Genomic DNA, 18,346 nt, shown 5'->3' on the forward strand with positions numbered 1-18,346 from the left:
CTCATATATGCTGAAACTATTCAGTTTTTCAATTTTCCTGGAACTCTATGAAACTTAAGAGTGAACTACCTGTGAAGTGTCCAACAGGAGTCAGGAGCCTGAAAAGAGACTTATTTTTAAATTATAACAGTTTTGTGCTATTTGAACTTAACAAAAGCAGATATTATTTTTAGTTAAATACATAAGTAAATGCACCTAACAATTATTTACTTTTACCTTAGGTTTTGCTCATTGTAAAGTTTTAACAATGTGAAGAAAACCAAAACTAAAAAGAGCAGGTGATTTCTTTGACAAAATGAAAATAAGCAAACAAAAAAGCCCAGCAGAAAGGACAGCAGGAAACACCGTTATTTTCTCTGAGCACTGGTTGAGTATTCCTTATCTGAAATGCTTAGGAAGTGTTCTAGATTTTGGATTTTGGAATATTTGCATGTACATATGAGATATCTTGGGGACAGGACTCAAATGTTAAACATGACATTCATTGTTTTTTTTATATATATATACTCCTTATACAAATAGTCTGCAGTTAATTTTAGACAATATTATGGTGCACCTGCATTTTGACTGAGATCCATCGCAGTTGGAAGCAGTTCTGGAAATTTCTGCATGTGGTGCATGGTCAGCACTTAAAAGAGTTTTAGATTTTGTGACATTTCCAATTTTGGATTTTTGGATTAGGGATGCTCAATCTGATAGACAAATTAAGACAAATCTGTCCTAAATTGTCCCTGAGGGAAATTCTGACAAATAAAACAGAAAATCCAAAAACAAATTAAATCTGGACGTTGAATAAGAAAGAGAGAGGCAGGCAGCAGGAACGGCACAAGTGGCATGGCCCTCCTACTCATGTGGGAAACCATAGTGAACTTCGTGCTCCTGGCCGTTGTGGGCATTCAGCGCGTGAACAAGTGGATGGGAGCACCGTCTCTTGTGCTCTCCCTCTCTTTGTACAGTGGTCCCCTGCCTCCCCTTTCTGCCTCTTGAGTTAAAAACAAGCCTCAAAGAGCAATCTTCTCAAATCTCTGATTAGATTTAATTAACTACATTTCTGACGTAAAACAATTCTCTGTGGGTGTAGGTATATTTCAATAAGCCAAACAAAAGAAGCACTTATAAAAGTAATTGCCTGATTACTCCAGCAGCTTCTAACCAAACTCCCCACTATAACTCCCCACCAATTCCCTCCTACCCATTCTCTATACTTCATCCAAAGTGCTCCCTTTGAAATGTGACTGATATTCTGTATTTAAAAACCTTCACCGGCTTCTCTAGTTTTCTGTGTGTGCTATACACGTCAACACATTTAACTCTCCCTAAACCTCAAGGGGATAAGCATTCTTACTGGGATTATCACTGTTACAGATGAGCAAACTGACACACGCACAAGTTAAATAACTCATACAAGGTCATACAGCTAGTAAGCGAGCACAGACTTTAGCATCAGAATCCATGTTCTCCACCTCAAGATGCAACTTGAAATATAAGGAATAAAAAAACCACAGATCTATGTCACTATCATTTATAACATAAAGATAAAAGTTACATGGCCATGTACTGATTACACTGCTACTGTTACATATCCTTACTTTGGTTGGTATGGCAGGCAGAATAATGACTCCACAAAGATGTCCACATCCTACTCCACAGACCTTATAAGTAAGTTACTTTATAAATCAGGGTTGGGGAACCTTTTTTTCTACCAAGTGTCATTTAACTATTTATCATTCATCCCATCTGTTACGATCTGAGTTTTTGTGCCCCTCTTCTATGTTGAAGTCTCATCACCAATGTGACAGTATTAGGATATGGGGCCAGGGGAGAGTGTCTGGGTCATGAGAACACAGCCAACATGAGTGGGACTAGTCCCTTACAGAGAGGTCCCAGAGTGCCACCATATAGAGAAACGGAATACAGATATTTTCTACAAAGAAGAAAGTGCACCCTCACCAGACCTTGCATCTGCTAACAGCATTTTGATCTTTTTTTTTTTTTAGATTTATTTATTTATTTATTTGAAAGTCAGAGTTACTCAGAGAGAGAAGGAGAGGCAGAGAGAGAGACAGGTCTTCTATCTGCTGCTTCACTCTCCAGATGGCTGCAATGGCCGGAGCTGAGCCAATCTGAAGCCAGGAGCCAGGAGCTTCTTCTGGGTCTCCTACACAGGTACAGGGGCCCAAAGACTTGGGCCATCTTCTACTGCTTTCTCAGGCCACAGCAGAGAGCTGGATCAGAAGTGGAGCAGTCAGGTCTTGAACCAGCGCCCATATGGGATGATAGTGCTTCAGCCCAGGGCTTTAACCCACTGCGCCACAGTGCCGGCCCCAGCATTTTGATCTTAAGACTTGATTGCAGGGCTGGGGCTGTGGCACAGCAGGTAAAGCCTCTACCTGCAGTGCTGCCATCCCATATGGGTACCAGTTCAAGTCCTGACTGCTTGACTTGCAATCCAGCTCTCTGTTTGTGGCCTGGGAAAGCAATGAAAGATGCTCCAAGTGTTTGAGCCCCTGCACCCATGTGGGAGACCAGACGAAGCTCCTGGCTCCTGGCTTCAGATCAGCCTAGCTCCAGCCATTGTGGCTATTTGGGGAGTGAACCAGCGGATGGAAGATCTCTCTTTGTCTCTCAGTCTGTAATTCTCCCTCTCAGATAAATAAATAACTCTTAAAAACAAACAAACAAACAAAACAAAAAACTAAAACACCTGCAGGTTATTAAAAAAAAAAAAAAAAAAAAGCCTTGTTGCTTGCCTCCAGAACTGTGAGAAAGAAAGAACTGTCAACAAGCCACCCACTTCATGATACATTGTCCTAGCAGCCTGAATGAACATCACAAGTTATATATATTTATACCTTCTATCAGTCAGGCACTTGGCTCTGCAGTAGGCATACAGTGATGGACGAACATCAAGAAATTCCTCCCTTCACAGAGTGGGAAGGAGAAAGTACAACTTCACTAAATCAAAAAGACTAAAAAGTGTCCATATATCTGTCCATATATCAACAGGGACACTGAAATCATAGCGCAATTAACAACAAGCAATCTTCTAGACTACTACAGAACATAAAGGACGTTAACGAAAGGGAAGAAACAAAAAGGGAAGAATGGTGTAAGCCTGATATTATCCATGATAGGATCGGGTGAAAGAGTGGTGCAGTCATATTGGGGATGAATATTTATGAGTATGCACAGGTGGGTGTTGCATTGCAGCAGGTTAGGCTGACAAATGGGATAACCACATCCCATATGAGAGTGCTTGGAAGCAAGTCTCACTTCCACTTTCTTTGAAGAATGCTTTATGTTGCAGACAAACTTCTTTGAAGTAACCTGGACTTTTTTTTTTTTTTTAAGATTCAAATTTATTTATTTGAAAGGCATTCGATGGTTTACTCTCCAGATGGCCACAGTGACCAGGGCTGTGCCAAGCCAAAGCCAGGAGTCTGGAGTTTCTTCTGGGTCTCCCCCATGGGTGCCAGGTGCATTCTCAGGAAGCAGTTTCATCCCTTCCACTTCTTACCCAGCTTCCTACTAAGGCTCATGTACTTGGCTGAGTTCAAGCCACTCACATGTGAAACCTGGAAGAAGTTCCACGCTCCCAGCTTCAGCCTGGCCCAGCCTTGCCTGTTGCGGGCACTTGGGGGAGTGAATGAGTAGAAGGCAGATCTCTCTTCTCTCTCTCCCTCTCTGTCACTCTGCCTTTCAAATAAATAAATAAAACTTTAAAAAGAAGAGTATGTAGTTGCAGCATAACAAATCCACTGTCTTTAGTAAATAAAATTGGATTATAACCTAAATTATAAATTATCTATGAGCCTATGTGGATACAAAAATGATAAAGTAAATATATGGGTGATGGGAGCAACACCTCTCCCACACAGAAAATTGTGAATAATGTACAAATATTCTCCACCCTATGGCAGTGGAGTGTAACTCTCTTCCTAAGGGTGGGCTGCACATAGTGGATTCCTATCAACAAGTACAGCATGGAAATGAAGAAGAAAGGATAGAAAATCCGTGGAGAAACCTGATACCCACTTTGGCGAGGTGATCAAGGTTGACCTGGTGCACAAGTCATGATTACAGTATGTGCCCTGGATAGGATGTGATGCAAGTGACACTTCAACTCTGCGATCTTCCGTCCCCCAAATCTCATACTCCATAAAGGGAAAAACAGCAGAAACGCACCAATTGAAGGATATTCTATAAAACTCTCAAGCACTACTGTTCACAAGTGTTAAAGTAGAAAAAAATAAACAAACAAACCCACAAGAAGTATGAAATCACCCCAGCGAAGAGGAGCTTGGGGAAATATGACTATGAAAAGTAATGTCCCAGGGCCAGCCCTGTGGTGCAGTGCCTTCAACTGCTGCTTGCTACGCCGGCATCCCATAAGGGTGCCAGTTCAAATCCTGAATACTCCACTTCCGGTCCAGCTTCCTGCTAATGCTCTTGGAAAAAGCAGCAGAAGATGGTCCTAGTGCTTGGATTCCTGCACCCACATGGAAAACCTGGATGAAACTCCTGGCTACGGCCTGGCCCAGCCCGGGTCGCTGTGGCCATCTGGGGAGTGAATCAGCAGATGGAAGACCTCTCTTTCTTTCTCTCTCTTGTCTCTCTCTCCTCGGTAACTCTGCTTTTCAAATAGAATAAATAAATCTTAAAAAAATAAATAAAATGCAATGTCCTGTCCTGGATAGAATCGTGCAACACTGAAGGACAAACGGTAAGAATGAATAAAGGGGCCAGCACTGTAGCGTAGTGGGTAACATCGTCACTTGCAGTGCCAGCATCACATATGGGCACCTATTTGAGGCCCGGATGCTCCACTTCCGATCCAGCTCTCTGCTATGGCCTGGGAAAGCAGTAGAAAATGGCCAAAGTCCTTGGTACCCTACACCCTCGTGGGAGACCCGGAAGAAACTCCTGGCTTCTGGCTTTGGATCGGCACAGCTCCAGCCATTACAGCCATTTGGGCAGTGAACCAGAGCATGGAAGACCTCTCTCTGCCTCTGCCTCTGCCTGTCTGTAACTCTGCCTTTCAAATAAATAAATAAATCTTTCAAAAAAAAAAAAAAAAGAATGAAGAGAATATGAACACAGTGCACTCTGCTCACCTAAGTCAGCAACAGGGAAAACTGACGGTGGGTTACACAGCAACTCTCTATCCTAACTTGGAAAATTCTCTTCAAATCTATCTGTTCTAAAATTTCATTAAAAAACTTTCATAAAAAAAAAAAAAAAAAAAAAAGACTTTAGCAATGCCAGACCTTGGCCATCCCAGCAACAAGACAGAAAAGATCTCGGCAACATTTCCCAAGTTAATCCCCGGCACCATGGTTAGCAGGGTTATTCTACCCATTCATCCAAGCCTTTGTTTGCCTCTTAGTTGATTGTCAGCTACAATTTCAAACTTAGTGTACTGCTTCTATCTTAGTGATGGGGCAGGGATCACAGGAAAATGCTTTGCTCCTTCCACAACTAAAGTCACAGGCTTTTCAGATCTGAAACGGAAGATTTTAGTGGCCACCGTAACTTCCCCAGCTTTGTTTCTATCCCTGCAGCCTGCCTCTTTGTTGCCTTTCTGCTGAGCACATCTCCCTGCGCGTTCAGCAGGACACCAATGGATGGTCAGAAACTGTTAAGGGTCTTACTGTGAAACTTGGCCTTCCCGGCCTGATTTTCTATAATATAGGTCAGCACATGGCCCTTCCCTTGGAGAACCGCGAGTCCACCCCCGCCGCAAGGGACACAGCTCACACACACGAGGACCTTGGGCTGAGCGAGATTCACTTGGGCAACCAGAGACTGAGGGGAAAAACTCAGTGTATCGTGGTATTACACACTCACCAGGAGGTCTATTTTAAGTACTGTAAGCATTACATTACCAGAATGAGCCAGGATAACTCATTTTACCAGGAAAGGCGAAAAAAAAAAAAAAACAGGTAAGGCAAGAAGAATGTAGGAAAAAACGAAAAAAGGAAGGGGTAGGGAGGGGACGAAAGAAAAAGGAAAAGACTTCATGGCGTAAAATCTAGTAATTTCCTGCATTTTCCTAACAAGTCCACGCGAAGAAAACAAAAGGAAACGTTCCCAGGGTTTTCAATCTCGTGCGCCCAGAATCCGTGAAAATCCGGCTTATACGCGTCCCGCGGAGCGTCTGCATCTTCCTCCCAGTCGTCCCGTGGGACGTCCCCGAGGACCCCCGCCGCTGTCCGGGGTCGTGGGCGGGGACGGGGCCCCGCAGCAGCACAGGTGCAGGCGATCTAGGGAATTCCAGCTCCGCAGCCGCGCACGCCCCCGCCCCGCAGCACGAGCGCTCCGCCGACCCCGGGCACTGATGGGACCCTCACGGAGAAGCCAGGAGCACGGGGACTGCGGGAGTGGCCGGCGCCCGCCTCCCAGTGATGCCATGTTTCAGGGGTTCTTAGCATCTCACGAGTCGTTAGTGAGTTTTGCATTCGAATCACGTCCCTGTGCCTTTGAAAACTTAACCCAACTTTGCACCTGGTAGTGGGGGCCCTTAATTTTCTCAAACTAGCACTGACACAATCACACGCACTTACGAGAAGCCCAAGACCCGCCCCTCGCTTCCCACCGCCGCCGCCGCCACTACACTGCCCGCAGCCCCGGATCCCAGCCCGCGGGGTGCAAAGTCCGAGCCCCGCGTGGACCCGCAGCCCAGGGCCGCCCCGCTCCGTCCGCGCGCTCAGAGTTGGGGTCCGGGGGGGTGGGTCAAAGCAGGACCGGGTGGGAGGATGGAGGCTCCCGAGCGACTTACAGCCCAGGACGACCACCAGGTACCGCAGCAGCAGTAGGAGAAGGCGGTGGCGGCTCCGCCTCGCCATCTTCGCGGGGCCGGAGTGGGCAGCTAGGGTCCGGCGTCCGGAGAGTGCGCGGCCAGGCGGGGGCGGGCGAGAGGGGCGGGTCTGGAGGAGACGTCAGTTTCCCCCTCCAGGGTGCCTTCTCGGCTGGCTGCCCAGAAGCTGGTCTTCCAGCCTTGGAATGGGGGGTCTGGGCCGTTCTTTTTTTGGGGGGGCGGGTGGGGTGCCAGGGGATGGCGTGGACGCGGGACGAGGTGTCCGCGGGGTCCTAGTGAGGGGGCAGCAGGAGGCGAGCAGCGCAGGGAATGCCCTGGCCGGTCGCCCCCGCCCCGCGCCGCGCCGCCGGCATTGATCGGCTTTGTGTTGGGTCCGGCGCGGGCAGCCAGCTGTCCCCAGGGCCGGGAGCCCGGGGCGCTCGGGGAGGGGGCGGAGTGGGGAGGGGTTCCCGCCTGCCTCGCTCCAACTCCAGTCTTCCCCGCCTCTCCAGGAAACTTCTTTTGAGGTTTTTCAGCCCGGGGGTGGAGTCTTTGGAGAATTTCTGCCCAGAGCGGGAGGCGCGCCGAGGAGATGGGGTTCGTGGGCTCCGCCTTGGACTCAAGACTTAAAAAAAAAAAAAAGCTGCCTAGACTCGTGCGGGAAGTCAAGTCTCAGACTTTAGCAACAGCCTCAGCCCCTTCTCAGTGTGCGCTTTTCGGTCCTTGGAGAGCTTAGGGGTGTTTTGTGTTGCTTGCTTCTTCCTGTGCCGGAGTTGGAAGTTCCTCTATCGGTGTGAAATATTTATCATGTTGCTTTCCAGTTACATAACTGCCGCCTGTGGAGTTTTCCACATGTTAAAACTCTACAGCTGCCCTTTGTCAGGTTTATTTTTGGCCTACTGTGCTTTTAAAAGGGAAACCCATTATGAATGCGCTGTTGCGTGCTTTAAAATTGACCCACACTTAAGCTGCACTCACTGACTGAACTGGCAATGTGTGTGTTTGTTCCTAGGGACCGAAGCTGTCTGATGTGTTCAAGAGGATGGATAGGTCTGGGAAGAGCCATTCCCTGGAGAAGAAATTGTTGCACATCAGAGTTTTGTCTAAGGTAGAATAATGCATAAAGTTCTGTGTAGAGAGTTGATTTAGTGGCCTACACACAAAGAATTCAGCCAGCTCAGTGGACAAAGGCGAGCAGAGTTTAGATATGCAGAGCTGTGAGGAATGAGGCATCCCTGCCGTTGCCTTGGTGACAGGGACGAAAGCTTAGTACCCATGGGGAGGGCGGGGCGCGGAGGACCCAGGGGGCCCAGAAGGGAAAGTGGCAAATGGCTGAATGTTCCAGCTCCTGCCCCAGTCCAGCGGGAAGGGGTGCCGAGGTAAGGACAGCCGTCTGCCAGCTTTTCCAGGCAGTAACAAGATTCAATACTTGGAAAGAAAAGCTGTCCGTGACCTCTTTTTTTTTTTCTCATTCTTGCTCCAACTGTGCGTCTTTTACTCCTCTGTAAACAAAACACACACAAAGGCAGATTTTTAAGGAGCAGGGATTCGACCTCATGTTAAAACTCACCCACCTGCCTTCATCAGGCTGTCTGGCTCCTGACTCCGGCTTCCTGGTAATTCAGACCCTGGGAGGCAGCCCTGGTGGCTCAAGTAGCTGGGTTCTTGCCATCCATGCCTGAGACTTGGTCTGAGCTCTTGGCTTCCGCCAAGCTTTTTCAGCCTAGTCCCACCCATTGTGGGCATTTGGGGAGTGAACCAATGGATAGGAGCTCTCCCTAACTCCAAATGCCTCTCTGCCCTTGCAAATGCGTAATTTGTTTAAAGGATTATACCTTTTTTTATAAAAATTGTTTTTATTGTTTATTTTAATGCAGAGTTACAGAGCTAGAGAGGGAGAGACAGAGATCTTCCTTCTGCTGATTCGCTTCCCAAATGGCCGCAAAGACCAGGGCTGGACCAGGCTGAAGCCAAGAGGCTGGAGCTTCCTCCAGGTTTCCCACATGAGTGGCAGGGGCCCAAGCACTTGGGCCATCTTCTACTGCTTTCCCAGGCACATTAGCAGAGAGCTGGATAGGAAATGGAGCAGCCAGGACTCAAACCAGCACCCACATGGGATGCCAGCACTGTGGGCTATGGTTTAACCTGCTGTGCCACAACGCTGGCCACAGGAGCTTTTGTAAACAGCTATTTTAAACACAAATTTTGTGACATCCCATATGAGTAATGGACTCATTCATTTATTTGCCACTCAATTGAGGCATTTGTCAAATGACTCTAATGTGCCAGATGCTGGGGGATAGTGATGAAGAAACTGAGTCTTTGTTGCTGACAAGCTCACAGTCTTGAGTTGAGAGTCCTAGATGGAGTCCTATATGGAGTTCTTTGAATAGCCGTATTTGACCTTCTCAATAGTCAGGTGGAGGTAGAACTACTATATTGGACAATAAGTATATACAGCATTCCCATCATCACAGAAAATTCTCCATAAAGGTGCTGCCCTAGAGCAGCAAATCTATGAAAATGTAAAGTGGATTAGAGAGAAGAAAAGAAGGATGTTAGACCAGTGTAAAACTATTATAATATCCTGAGTAGAGGATGAAGGCATGATGGATGTGGTCACAGAGTTATGAGTGAGACACCAGGTAGACTCAAATAATATGTCACAAACTTGGCTAGGAGGATTTCGTCATCCATTAGATTCGGGAATGGGAAAGCAGAGAAGTTGTAGGTCCCTGGGATTCCCAGCCTTGGCAATGCTATATGCTTTGTCTATATGGTTAGGAATAGTGTTATTAACCGAGTGAGAAGCAAAGGGAGCATCCTAAGTTTCAGCAGGTTTTGCAAGAGTTGACTGCAGGCTATCTAGCTGAGCTGCTGGCAGTCTGGCAGAATGATGGAGCTAGAACTCAGGAAACTGTCAAGATTGACCAAAGAAATAAATGTAAATATCATCAGCATCTCCTAAAACAGTGATCACCAAGGCTGTCTGCTCCGAATCCCCTGGAGACATATATGATTCTCTTCCTAAAATTATGTTGAAGTTTTGAGTTCCAGAACTTTCAAAGTCAGGGGTACCGGTAAAGCTATATTTCTCTCTCTCTCTCTTTTAAATTATTTATTTGATATGCAGAGTTACAGAAAGAGAGGGAGAAATAGGGAGAGTGGTCTTCCATTGGCTGGTTCACTCCTCAGATGGCCACAGTGGCCGGAGCTGGGCCAATTCAAAGCCAGGATCCAGGTGTTTCTTCCGCATCTCCTATGAGGGTGCAAGGGCCTAAGACTTGGGCTATTGGAAGAGGAGCAGGGCCGGCGCCGTGGCTCACTTGGTTAATCCTCCACCTGCGGCGCTGCCCTCCTATATGGGTGCTGGATTCTAGTCCCAGTTGCTCCTCTTCCAGTCTAGCTCTCTGCTGTGGCCCGGGAAAGGCAGTGGAGGATGGCCCAAGTGCTTGGGCCCTGTACCCACATGGGAGACCAGGAGGAGGCACCTGGTTCCTGGCTTTGGAAAGGTGCAGCACCAGCCATAGAGGCCATCTGGGGCGTGAATCAACGGAAGGAAGATCTTTCTCTCTGTCTCTCTCTCTCTCACTGTCTAACTCTATCTGTCAAAAAAAATAAAATAAAATAAAATAAAGGAAGAGGAGCAGCCAGAACTCCAACTGGAACCTATATGGGATGCCAGTACCTCAGGAGGAGGCTTAACCTAGTACACCATAACTTTACACGGCCCAGTAAAGCTCTGTTTCTATCTAGTACTCTGGTTGAGGCTAAAGTTTATTTTTATTTATTTGAAAGGCAGAGAGAGAGAGAGATCGATCTGTCTGCTGATTCATTCCCCAAATGCCCACAACAGCTGGGCTGGGCTGAGCCAGGCTAAAGCCAAACCAGGAACTGCAAATGGGCTTCCCCCATGGGTGGCAGAGTCTTAAGCACTTGAGCCATCAACTGCTGCCTCCCAGGATGCACATTAGCAGGAAACTGGATCCAAATTTGGAATGCGGTTGTCCCAAGTGGTGGCTTAACCCAGTCCACCACAACACCTGCCCGCCCGATTGATTCTGATGCAACAAATCCATGTAATGGTGTTTGAAGGCATAGAATTGCTTTAGAGGGCAGGGGAAGCCACAGGAGTAAATGAGATCCACAAGAAGGAAAAAAAATGCCTAAATATCTAAGAAAATCTAAGGAAATAACTGTAATAAGGGGTAGGAAAAAGATTCAGAGAAAGAACACAAGAAAGAGCTGCCAAAAAAAAAAAAAGTAAGAGAGGAATCGTGAGAATCCAGAGCCAAAGGTAGAAGTACTTATGGTGTCAAAGCTAAACCAAGGGTTGAGAATTGAGAATTGTCTCCTGCAATTAATAACAAGGAGACCATTATCCACTTGAATCATCAATAAAGCCTCCAACAAACTTGTAGAAAAAATTTACACACTTGTGCCCTATACTTAATAAAGTGACTAGTGCATAAGATCTGTTTAAGGAAAAATTGTTCTTGACACCTATTAAAAATGGTAAAGCTGACTTTACTCAAGGAGGGGTCTGTGGTGATGGGTCTGGGAGCCACTGCCCCAGGGTCTTGCAGTGGGAGAGCTCAACTCCCATTCCAACAAGGACCAGTGGGGTTTGTGACAAAGGATGGAGTTGGGACAGTGGGGGTGGGGGTAAGTAGATTGAAAATTACAAAGAGGAAATAGCAAGGATAAGGGCTCTGGCTAAACTGACATGGTAGAATCATTGTCAAAGACAAGCCAGAGTGATAAAATGTCAAAGATGATCAGATATCAGAGGTGGGAGATTTCTACCTAGCTGGCTTAGCCCGATTCTTGCTCAAACTGGTTTCTACGTGGGCAGAGGGACAGTAACCCAAGGTTGGGTCTTGTCAAGCAGAGGACTCAGAAGAGCCTGACTAAAGGTGTGGTCAAGGGAGAACATCCTTGTCAGATGAAAATAAATAATGAAATGATTTTAAAAGAACAAACACTAAACAGCAGCAGGATGGCAAAAGGATAGCAGTAGTTAATACTGCTTCATCCATCAGCGGTTGGCTGAGTATAGGTTTCATTACTGTTCTACTTGTCAAAATGCTGTCCCAGGGAGTTCTGGGGCAACATGGAGGGAAGAATAGGGAAGAAACACTAGGGACATCCCTCCAGCCTCTGTTCTTCCTGCTTGATCACATGGCATGGCCCCCTTCGTCATCACTTCCACTGGGACACTGTGAGTACTTTTGACAAGAAAAATAATGGGGCTTGGGTGTTTTAGGACATCCTACCAGTTTTTATTCTTTCCACCACTCTCATTCTGAATTCAAAGTAATGTTGGCGAGGTGTCAAGGAACATTTCCTAAAACAAGCAATGTAGGGAAGGGCTGGGTTGAGATTAAGCAACTCCTCACAACATCTCAGATTTGGTATTTCTGTAGTGGATGAGTTATTTTTCCTCATGGGTGTAGAGAAGGAGCTGGAAAGTGTGCCTACACACTGCAATTTAGAGAAAAGAGAGAAAAAAGTCTTCTTTTTCTAGAACCACATAAATTTCCAATTGTTCCACATAGCCATTCTTAAATTCATATGTGTAGAATTCAAGGTCTTTAATGGGTTCCTTTTTCCCTAACTCTCCCTACCCCTACCATCATATCCCCAGAGCATTTTCTAGAATAAGCCTGATTTCCACGTTCCATCCTGATTTTTACCCTCAAGCTGTGGCAGCCCTACCCTCTATTCAAGCCAAATAAACCTGTTCAGAGAATCCATGATGTCTCCAGCATGCAGTTTATGTTACTCTTCCCAGGTGATACCTTTCTTCAGGTGCATTATAAATAACAGTGCTCCGAATTTACTCCCAAGAGGACAAGCAGACAACCCCCTCACTTTGTGCTATTTTCTACAGGTAGAAACATTTTTCCATGTCTTCTGCTCTTAAATTACTTAACATCACCAACTTAGTTTTATCAATTAAGTGAAGTTCTCCAATAGCCAGTAAAGTAGTTATTAATGCTTTCTTTTTAAAAAATCCATAGACATTGCAGCCGGTGCAGTGGCATAGTGGATTAAGCCACTGCCTGCAGCGCCAAGTATCCCATGTGGGCACCAGGTAGGGTCCTGGCTGCTCCATTTCTGATCCAGCTCCCTGCTGATGTGCCTCGGAAAGCAGTGGAAGATGGCCCAAGTGCTTGGGTCCCTGCATCCGCATGGAAGACCCGGAAGAAGCTCCTGGCTCCTGGCTTTGAATTGGCCCAGCTCCAGCTGTTGGGGCCAATTGTAACTCTACCTTTCAAGTAAAATAAATACATCTTAAAAAAAAAACATACATTATCAACTCTACAGTTTGTTTTTTCATTGAATAAGTAACAATTTCACAGGGATTTAGGTGACATCAACATTTTAACAATTTCCTTGAGAAAGGAGCTAGTATTTAGTAAACACAGGTCTCAAAGGATGGGCAGGCATCAATTAGTGTATTGGCATGGAATTGTAACAAAAAGGGAGAATTTAGAGAGAATTTCCAACTTCCTTAGCGTTCTACCCTTCCTCACTTCATATTTAAGAAAAATGAGACTCAGAGTGGTGAAATGACTTACTCAAGTTCATACAGCAAGATGAGACAGGAGACCTTCCTGGAAAGGACGTCAGGTATGTCTTTGCAGTGCAGTCCCTGAATAAGCATGTGTCCCTCTGTATTTGCCAGGAAGGGATTTCCCTCTGTATGTAACTTAACCCAAGATATACCTTAATTTATTCTTGCCTAGCATAGCTACACCTAATAGTGAAAGTAATGAGGAAGATGTGAACGCCATTGAGTTGCACTGTAATAAAAATCAGCATCTAGGATGTCGGGTGACGATCCAGATGAGAGGATGCTGAAAAGATTTGGATAGACACACTGATTCTTCCATTTTTGATCTTCGCTCTCCAAAGCATTCTTAAAGTTAATGGTGATACTAATTGTTAATTGATTTCCATCTTGTAAATGGGGAAACAAAGGCTTGGAAAAGTTAAGACCTTGACCCAGGACCAGGCAATGAAGAAATAATTGAGTCAGATTTAAACTCAGGTTTGTTAAAGACTCATGTTCTTTGCCACTACAAAGATGGACTCCACTGCAGTGCATTTCTCCTTGCCTATATATAGGAAGCAGGAATAGCCACCCTCAGTGTTGTCACTTTATTTCTGTACTGACAGTGTCATTCCATGTGTTTGACACTTGATATTTTGCTATTTGAAAATCCTTTCCCTTGCATCTTTCCCTTGAGTCTCTAGAGCAACCCAACAAAGGAGTTGGGAAAGGTATGGTTACACGTATTTTAACAGTCCTGCCTACAACTGACATCAGTAAGAGTGTAAGAAACTCCAGATACCAACCAATGGAGGCATTTCATTTCTGTACAATGTTCAGGGCTCTCAGGGTGACCAGTCTATGCAGGAGGCCCAGGCTGCATTCCTCATTGTCTCCCACTCTTTCAATCTTCCATTATCCAATGTGAAATGAGCACCTACCACATTTCAGCTGTGGTCAGGCTGAAACCAAGTGTTCAGAACTCCATCCGGATTTCCCATGTCACTGGTAGGGGCCCAAGTACTTGGATTATCTTAAGCTGCTTTCACAGGCACATTTAACAGAGACTTGGACCAGAAGTGGAGCAACCAGGACTAGAACTGTTGCTCTAACATGGGATGTTGGTGTCAAAGGAGGCAGCTTAATTCACTGTGCCATAACGCCAGCCCCATGTCAATATCTCTTCAGGCCAAACTCATCACTGAGTTCTTCATTTGTGTCATCTCCTTTGATTCCACATATGAAGGCACTGTGGGTCACAGTGGATTGTGATAAGTTGTCCCAGTCATGCAGAATCTGATTTCAGGTTCATCTCCATCTAGAGCTTTTAACAACTCTGCCACATTACTTCTACTCTTAAAACCATCCATGTAACTCAGTCTTTTTTTTTTTTTTTTTTAGATTTTTTTTTGTTTAATTTTAAAGGCAGAGTTATAGACAGAGAGAGAGAGAGAGAGAGCGAGCTTCTACCTGCTGGTTCACTCCCCAAATGGCCACGACAGAAGCTGGGCCAGGCTGAATCACCAGTCCTGATGGCTCCATTGTGCTGACTTTAGAGATATAATAACTTATTTATCAGGCCTAGCCCGTATTGTATTGATTTTTAGTTTTTTTTTTTTTGATTATTTAACGTTATGAAGAAAGCTGCAATTCACATCCCTATGTATTTGTATTGTGTTTAATTATTTACTCAGGGTGTCTGGTAAAAAAAAATTGGGGCACTTTTTAAAGTTTTTAATTCATGTGGCCAAGTTGCCAATAGTAACACCTGAGTCTGTAGTAGTGGATTCTATTGCCCTGCGTATATGCAAAGAGTATTTCTGCATGTGCCAACAAAGAAACCCAGGACTTCAAGAATGTCTTTTACATTTTTGTTCATTTGTTTTACAGTACAGGAAAAGAAAAAGATCAAATCCACTGTAGCCCTTTTTCTGTGGACTTAGCCCTCAAGGCATTCTTTGAAGTATAGAATTTAGTATGTACTCCAACTTAAGGCAGATAAGGAGTGCATGTAGCAAAAACAGGAGGCTTATGATTTATTTGGTGTTTATCATGTGTCCTGAACACAATTTTTCTAAAGTATCTATATAAAATTTTTTTTGGCATTTTTTAATGCTTAATCCTGGTGGAATTCTGTATCTATAGTGACTTTGCAACTTTGAGAAGGGGTCAGAGAGCACAGATAAACTTGATCAATGTTGCTTCAGCAGAAATTGCATGCATAGGGAAGAGAAGGGTGCCTTTTCACTCCCAAAGATTGAGTGGTTCTGCTCTGTTCCCGATCTGTTCCATGACTCCAGGTGGATAGCTTTAGTTCTTCCAAAATGCTCCTTTTTGGCCTTGATGAAATGTAGCTGACTAGAAGAACAGCAGAAAAATTAGTTTCACAGCTGATGCACTGTTAAGTAACACCGTTGTGTCCACCAGCCAAGAATTTGTTCCTTTGGAGAAGTCAAGTAAGGTGATATTTTCTCAAAACATAGCTTTTGAAACCCTATGATAATTTGACTATGTTTTAATGCTTGCCTTATACCTCACAGATGTCAGTACTCTTAGGAATTGGAGCAGTTTTCAAAAATATTTTTTTTCCTGGGAAGGGTAACATTATGAAGAAGGCCAGACTGTTGATTCCCTGAAGTGCTACGGATTGTCACAGAGACAAAAGTTCAAATGCTTGTGTGCTGGCAGGGTGCCAGTACACACAGTGGTGGGGAAGAGTGAAGACTTTGAAAGTGCCCCTTAGCGTGGATGATGTTTAACAAGGAGGCTGCAGAATCTGGGGCAGAAAAGGGACCATCCTGTCATTCACTCTGAGGACAGGAACTACATATCCTGGAGCACTAAAAATCAAAAGTAGAGATATAACATCTATTCCAAAAGCAACATTCTCTTTCCTGGAGACACTCTTATATATGCCACCCCACACCTTTGGAATTTTGGTTGATCGTATATGGAAAATTAGGCTGAGGTGTGTGATTTTAAAGATACTCACAAATTCAGGCCAGTGCTGTGGTACAGCGGGTTAACGCCCTGGCCTGAAGTGCTGGCATCCCATATGGGCGCTGGATCGAGACCTGGCTGCTCCACTTCCAATCCAGCTCTCTGCTGTGGCCTGGGAAAGCAGTAGAACATGGCCCAAGCTCTCTGCTGTGGCCTGGGAAAGCAGTAGAACATGGTGCAAGGCCTTGGGCCCCTGCACCTGTGTGGGAGACCCGGCGGAAGCTCTTGGCTCCTGGCTTCGGATCAGTGCAGCTCCTGCTGTTGCGGCCAACTGGGGAGTAAACCATCAGATGGAAGATTCTCTCTCTCTCTCTCTCTCTCTCTCTCTCTCTCTCTCTCTCATTCTCTGCCTCACACTGACTTTCAAATAAATAAAATAAAACCTTAAAAAAAAGATATCCACAAATGCAAAACCAAAGACAGTGGCCGCTGCAGCCGGTGCACCGTGCTGAATGGGAAGCCAGGAGCCAGGTGCTTCTCCTGGTCTCCCATGGGGTGCAGGGCCCAAGCACTTGGGCCATCCTCCACTGCACTCCCTGGCCACAGCAGAGAGCTGGCCTGGAAGAGGGGCAACCGGGACAGAATCCGGCGCCCCATAAAATAAGAATTTGCTTAGCAAAATCTTTTGAGATTAAAACTGGAGACATTTCCAGTACCAAAAATTTCTCTTATTATTCTCAACACTTTTTCTCCTATTAGCATGAGGTGAAGAAAAAAACCCTGGATCTGTTAGAATTAGGGACAGCTGAGATTTTATTTATTTTGGTGTCTCCAGAGGGGCCTTGACAGCCAAAAGCAAAGTTCTCATGAATCTCAAACTATTAGTGAAGACTGTGATCAAGTTAGGCCAAACACGAACGCGCCCTCTCCTCAGTGAAAAATGCTGGGGAAAGATTGGACTAAAACCCAGAAGCTGCTGCTGCTTATTTAAACTGGGGGAAGGGAAGAGGAGATAGAGAATATGAATCTCCTGTCCACAAAAGCTAAAAAAGGCTTGCAAAGTCCAGGGCTTGGTCAGTCCAAAGCCAGGAGCTGGGACCTTGAGACTTCCATATGGGTTTCCCATGTAGATGGCAGGGACCCAACTACCAGGTCTACCACCTGCTGTCTCCTAGGATGTGCACAGGCTGGACACTGGGGTTGGAAGCAGAGTGGGACTTGAACTCCAGGCATTGGGTATGGGATGTGGGAATCCCAAGCAGCATCTTAACTACTAGGCCAAATGCCTGCCCCAAAAGCTCTTTCTTAATTAAGAATCTCAGTCAACACATTAGAGGTTTTGAATGTTGAGAGAAGGGAAGTGGAGGTAGAAAATGCAAAAGTGGTAAGAGAAAGGTCAGAAGAGAGAAAAAAAAAAACAAGGTTTTCTAAAATCTAACTTACATGTTCACAACCAAGGTTTCTCTTATTTTTCGATTTGCACATTGTAGACTTAGTAGGAAAAAGATTAAGAACACTTTAAACAGAGAAAGAGAGACAGGTGGGAGGGGAGAGAAAGAGAGAGAGAGAGAGTCTGTGTGTGTGTGTGTGTGTGTGTGTGTTCCAAGGCTGAGGACAGAAGAGAATATCTGAAACTAGTTGAGTGTAGGTTGCTTATCTTACTGACAATTTTCCAGCAGTAATATGAGTGTAATACAGTTTTGCTATTAGAATTTTTTTTTTTTGGACAGAGTGGATAGTGAGAGAGAGAGAGACAGAGAGAAAGGTCTTCCTTTTTGCCGTTGGTTCACCCTCCAATGGCCACCACCGCTGGCGCGCTGCAGCCAGCGCACCGCGCTGATCCGAAGGCAGGAGCCAGGTGCTTCTCCTGGTACTCCCATGGGGTGCAGGGCCCAAGCACTTGGGCCATCCTCCACTGCACTCCCGGGCCACAGTAGAGAGCTGGCCTGGAAGAGGGGCAATGGGGACAGAATCCGGCGCCCCGAACCTGGTGTGCTGGAACCGCAAGGCGGAGGATTAGCCTATTGAGCTGTGGCGCCGGGCATTAACAC

The 18,346-nt window shown here is 45.5% G+C and overlaps 2 protein-coding genes across 3 annotated transcripts in view; one reads left to right on the forward strand and one right to left on the reverse strand.

The window, feature by feature from the left end:
* The window catches only part of JAM2 (junctional adhesion molecule 2), an 83,091-nt gene extending 75,745 nt beyond the window's left edge, over positions 1-7,346 (reverse strand). Inside the window, exon 1 of one of the 2 annotated variants that reach the window (XM_017346699.4) lies at positions 6,779-7,346. In XM_017346699.4, the coding sequence (XP_017202188.3) occupies positions 6,779-6,845 (67 nt within the window). In that variant the 5' untranslated portion in view covers positions 6,846-7,346. The remainder of the gene's footprint in view (positions 1-6,778) is intronic. The other variant, XM_051819205.3, reaches the window with a different exon arrangement.
* Positions 6,606-18,346, forward strand: part of MRPL39 (mitochondrial ribosomal protein L39) — a 72,345-nt gene continuing 60,604 nt past the window's right edge. The window contains exon 1 of the mRNA XM_089330624.1: positions 6,606-6,797. The gene's annotated coding sequence lies outside the window, so the exon portion shown is untranslated. The remainder of the gene's footprint in view (positions 6,798-18,346) is intronic.

The sequence above is a fragment of the Oryctolagus cuniculus genome, chromosome 4 (genome assembly GCF_051225735.1).
Source record: "Oryctolagus cuniculus isolate XC-2025 breed Fujian yellow rabbit chromosome 4, ASM5122573v1, whole genome shotgun sequence".
NCBI classification, from domain to species: Eukaryota; Metazoa; Chordata; class Mammalia; order Lagomorpha; family Leporidae; genus Oryctolagus; species Oryctolagus cuniculus.